Source organism: Oryza sativa, chromosome 1, assembly GCF_034140825.1.
Source record: "Oryza sativa Japonica Group chromosome 1, ASM3414082v1".
In the NCBI taxonomy this organism is placed as follows: Eukaryota; Viridiplantae; Streptophyta; class Magnoliopsida; order Poales; family Poaceae; genus Oryza; species Oryza sativa.
The window spans coordinates 31,157,340-31,162,500 of NC_089035.1; the positions used below are offsets into that span (position 1 = coordinate 31,157,340).

The following is a 5,161-nucleotide window of genomic DNA, read 5'->3' on the forward strand; positions in this document are numbered from 1 at the left end:
TACGCTACATAAAGTCCGGTAAGGTGTAAAGAAAAATAGCAGAAGGCTAAGGCAGTGAGAGGTTGAGGATACCTTTTTTAATGGAATTCTATACTTACTGGAAATAGTCATATCTGCATCATTGCAATTAGATTCTTCCTGTTCTTGGCAAATTTATGTTCATTCTCAGTAGAACTTGGAATCATTTTAAGTGCAGTGCCAATTCTAGGCATCCTTATTTGTTTGCTCGGAGTTGACTCTCAAATTGTTAGGCCCTACCATGGAGAGATGTTGGGGATAGCACTATTTTTTATGTAGGGATCTTCCCTACAATGAAAGGAAAAATGGAAATTAGGTAGAAGTGTACAATGCTTGGTCGGTTTATAGAGATAATTTGTCTGCTGCAGTGCCACGATGATGGGTTCAGCATGAAGTGCTGACGGCTGGCATCTGTTTATGCCTAATAATTCCTCTGAATGGGCATTGTGATAGAAGCAAGATGCTCCATGAACAATCATTGGAAAGTTCAAGTCCAAAATTTCTGATCTGCCGAGGCCCCAGTAAGCGTCCTGATTCAAAGAATCTTTCTTAAATCCTAATTCATCCTATTCTGGAGATTTTTGTGGTGCTAAACACTGACGAAGTTCTATTTGTCTCCAGAAAACTGCTCGGTGATTATGCTCCATGGATGCTTCAAGGAGAGATTTTGCAGGTGAACAGTCTAGCTTAAAGAATAGCACGTATAGCTTCAGTTGCATACTTACCTGTAGGCTTCTGAGCATTATTCCTTTTTAAACTGGGTTTGCTCACTGCTGGGAGAGAATAAATCATGGCACGCGAAGTAACCTATCGCAGTTGCTTTTGTTAATCTATGCACTTCACTTCTTTTTAGAAATCTTGCTTTAGTTAACATAGCTTTAACAATTGAAGAAACGATGACTACGTACTTAATTCCTCGTCTAAAAAAAGTGTCGTCTCATGATGATCTATCTTGCTCAGGATTACGCGGTCATGCACAGTTCATTGATTAAACTATGTCACTCACTACTCACTGCTAATAGGCTCTGATGTCCTATGCATGTTCCAGTTTATTCAGGGCTTGCCACACGTCCATCCAGTATCTACGTAACCCTTAATTGGTACACACTTGTTTATATTATTTTTAAATGAGCGTACTTGATCTCAGTTAAATTATGAGGCTACTTACATGGGGGTATATAGTGGAAAGGAGCCAGCTAAGCTGTAGGCATGCATTCAAAAGCTGGGCATACAAACTATAGACGAGAGCCACCCTCGAGAACTTCCTCTCTTCTTCCGTTCATCCTTTTCCCTCTAGCTATTCTGTACTTAAACAACAATAGCAGTCCCGCTAGATTGCTCCACCAACCTCCTCAACACATCCAGGATTCTTACATATCATTCACTTCTTCACCAAGTCTTCTGGCGATACACAACATATCTGTTAGATCCTTTTCTGCCGTGCATGTGTTCATGTACAACAACGTCGAGATTGAAGCCAACACAGCCATGCACTACTAGCTAGATCGAGCAAACACCATTTGAAAGCCAATATACCTGCATGGACCCTTGGAGTGAAATTGAGGGCAAGAGAGCCCATGATCCTATCTTCCAAAACTACTTCAGCCAAAACTGCCGCCAATCTGTTGATGGTTTCTGCAAGAAGAGGAGCGCAGATGCTGCCGTCGCTCGCGCCGAGCGATGCATCCGGGTTCTGGGGCCAATCATCGTGGGTGCTGGACCATCAGGGCTCGCTGTTGCTGCATGTCTCAAGGAGAAGGGAGTTGACAGTCTTGTTCTCGAGCGCTCCAACTGCATAGCTTCCCTTTGGCAGCTGAAGACATACGATCGTCTCAGCCTTCATCTTCCTCGCCAATTCTGTGAGCTTCCCCTCATGCCTTTTCCTGCCTACTACCCTATTTATCCCTCAAAGCAGCAGTTTGTAGCCTACCTGGAGAGCTACGCTGCAAGGTTTGGGATCTGCCCCACGTACAACCGGACGGTGGTGTGTGCAGAATATGATGAGCAGCTTCAGTTATGGCGGGTGAGGACACGGGCCACCGGCATAATGGGAGAGGAGGTCGAGTATGTGTCTCGGTGGTTGGTTGTGGCCACCGGTGAGAACGCCGAGGTTGTGCTGCCAGAGATTGATGGCCTAGACGACTTCAAGGGAACTGTTATGCACACCAGTTCATATAAAAGTGGCGGTGCATTTGCTGGGAAGCGTGTTCTCGTTGTTGGGAGTGGCAACTCCGGCATGGAGGTGTGCCTAGACCTCTGCAACCACAATGCAAATCCCCATATTGTAGTAAGAGACGCTGTACGTGACTTCTCTCCTCTCTTCTTTATCAGTTCTTTTGTCAATGTTATTGAGTAGTATTACTTAACCGTAAGTGTTCTATAACTTTTATTAGTTTCCTACTCTGAAGCCTAAACCCTATAAGAATTGATAGTCCTAGGCTGTAATGATAGGAGGTGGTGCCCCTGGGTTCCTGTTTTAGGTTATAATTCTCGGAGTGCTTGTTTTGTTTATGTCGGATGTCAGCGGCTCGAGTGTGCTTGCTCATGAACATGGTGTCTGAAATCATTAGCATGAACCAAACCAATATTTTTCAAGGCCCATTTGGTTCTTTGCACCTGCAGCACACTTGCCATTAATTTATGTATAGGTTCAGGGTTAAGAGCAAGCTGTCACTTGAGGAAAGGAGAGATTCTTGAAACGGAAGGCTTCTCTGGCTGCTGTTCGGTCGTTCTTTCTCGGGATTCATTCCCACGCGTGTGTACTCGCAGCTTTTCTGGCCATCTCTGCGTGACTGCGTCCTTCATGTCCATTTTCTTTTGTTTCTTTGATTAGCGTTCTGCTTGTAGTTTTCTTGTCCCAAGGATAGTGCAAAGAGCTTTGTCATCTATACTCCATGGAAAAATAATTATCTGTGAACATTAGCCATGCATGGGTCCCCATCACCACCACGAGAGCATAGCATAAGTCTGTCACTTAAAAAGAAACATTAACAAAATGGCTTGAGAACCTACCTTTCATGACTAGGTGCATTCCTTTCTCACAGCTCTTTCATCTTTCGAAGAGCTTGGCGAGGTTAAAAAAATGCTACCGGGGTTTTTTGCATACTATATTATGTTGTAGATAAGGGAATAAGTTTGGTCCAGGGTGTGTGTTTCAAATGGGTCATGTTGCTTCTTGTAGGTTGTAGCATGCGGAAAGCAGGCCTTGCAAAACAGAGATTTATTCTGAATAATTTTTATGTTCCAATCATTAGTCCAAGTGTTCCATTGCCTTTTTGTTGAGCGCTAAGTAAGATTTTATTCATCATTGGCAGGTACACATCTTGCCCAGGGAGATGCTGGGTCAGTCCACCTTTGGGCTGTCAATGTGGCTGCTCAAGTGGCTCCCAGTCCACGTGGTGGACCGAATTCTACTGCTCATAGCTCAGACCATGCTTGGGGATACTGCTCAGCTTGGGCTAAAGCGTCCTACCATCGGTCCTCTCGAGCTCAAGTCACTCTCAGGGAAGACCCCAGTTCTTGACGTCGGCACATTTGCAAAGATTAAGTCTGGTGACATCAAGGTTTGTTTCACTATAACTGAAGTACAAATCAGCATGAAAATGATTGTTCAATAGAGAGAATACATTGATCTACTATCATTAGTCAACTGACCTGTAACTTCTTTTTTCTGTCCAAATGATTGAACTGTACAGGTACGGCCGGCCATAAAACAAATATCAGGGAGACAGGTAGAGTTCATGGACACAAGGTTGGAGGAGTTTGATGTCATTGTGCTTGCCACCGGCTACAAGAGCAACGTTCCCTTCTGGTTAAAGGTACGATTACCCTTTTATGGATCATAGATGCGTGACTGTAAAAAATTTCTCCCTTCATTTATAGAAGTATATTTTCTAGATGATAGAAGTAAATCCGTTTGCAAACTGGTAAACTCCGTGCATCATCTTCGTCCTGATCTCTAAATCAAATGGGGGTTTGCTTTGAAATTGGCAGGACCGGGAGTTGTTTTCCGAAAAGGATGGGTTGCCAAGGAAGGCATTTCCAAACGGTTGGAAGGGTGAGAACGGGCTCTACTCGGTCGGGTTCACCCGGCGCGGGCTGATGGGAACATCGGTGGATGCTCGGAGAATTGCTCACGACATTGAGCAGCAATGGAAGGCCAGAGGGAAGCACCCGGGCGTGTTGCTCTAGCTCCCCGTCCCCTCGTTCGCCACGGTTACGGGAGGCGTGTTCATCGGTCATGCATAAGCTTGTGAATACTAGCTAGTAGGTTTGGTGGTGATACGGTGATATTCTGCCGACTTCAACAACGGTGCGCTTGTTGTGGCCCAAAGGGTGTAATTGCGTGCGCCTGCTGCATGCTGCGTTGGTTCATTTTGATGCTTGTATAGGGTATTGTATTGTCAAGTTTTGTGCCTCCGTTTGCGTTTGATGACTAACCATCCTATGGGCTGCTCTGTATCATCCTCGGTGGAGTAATACTGAAGTGCCCATGTTCGACAATGGAGCTCTGTTTGGCCTCGACTGATCATCAATGAGTCAAGCTTGTTTTTTTCCTATCTGTCGCGTTTACATCGTCTCGATTAATTGTCACGGCTATTTTCATCGTTTGCCAAGCACAAGCAGCTGAAAGCTTCATTTCTAGGTACTGTATTCCGATCGAGATTCCTTCAAACAGTCATGGTTAGTGTCGTGGCCGATAGCTAAGCATATGGTATACACTTAATCGGTAGTTTGCTCAATCAAAGTGACTTTCGGCTTTGAACTTTTAGGTGCATGAGAGAGGTCCCTCCTATGCTCTAGGCGGCTAGGCCTCAATAAAGTACGAGATCGGCTACCTACTGGGAATCCGTTTTCCTTTTGGCAACCACATGCATCAAAGTTGGGCAGCAGTTTTGGGTGTGCCATGGGCAAAATGACAGTTTGGCCCTGTCAATGGAACGGACTGGGCACAGAACATTAGGCCCCACAGAAGTCACTTGGGGGGATGATCAAGGGTAATTTTGGAGAGAGAACGGGAATTTTCCAGGGATTTCCTTTCGCTGTGGACAAGACAGCATGCGACATACTCCCACCACCATTATAAATGCAGCCATAAGTTTCTGTGCTCAACGTTTGACTGTCCGTCTTATTTAAAAAAATT

General features: G+C 44.9%; 1 protein-coding gene across 1 annotated transcript; it reads left to right on the forward strand.

Moving 5' to 3' along the window:
- The first annotated feature begins 1,223 nt into the window (after nt 1–1,223).
- Nucleotides 1,224–4,577, forward strand: LOC9267047 (indole-3-pyruvate monooxygenase YUCCA2). The gene is made up of 4 exons (XM_026020777.2): nt 1,224–2,317; nt 3,333–3,581; nt 3,714–3,836; nt 4,012–4,577. The coding sequence occupies exons 1-4, from the start codon at nt 1,559–1,561 to the stop codon at nt 4,207–4,209; spliced, it is 1,329 nt and encodes a 442-aa protein (XP_025876562.1). The 5' UTR covers nt 1,224–1,558; the 3' UTR covers nt 4,210–4,577.
- Nucleotides 4,578–5,161: the final 584 nt, after the last annotated feature.

Bases quoted from the DNA above. Each gene is read 5' to 3' on its own strand.
- LOC9267047 (XM_026020777.2), top strand. From the start codon at position 1,559: ATGGACCCTTGGAGTGAAATTGAGGGCAAGAGAGCCCATGATCCTATC. The intron at 2,318-3,332 runs GTACGTGACTTC...CATCATTGGCAG, and splicing joins ATATTGTAGTAAGAGACGCT to GTACACATCTTGCCCAGGGA. The intron at 3,837-4,011 runs GTACGATTACCC...TGAAATTGGCAG, and splicing joins ACGTTCCCTTCTGGTTAAAG to GACCGGGAGTTGTTTTCCGA.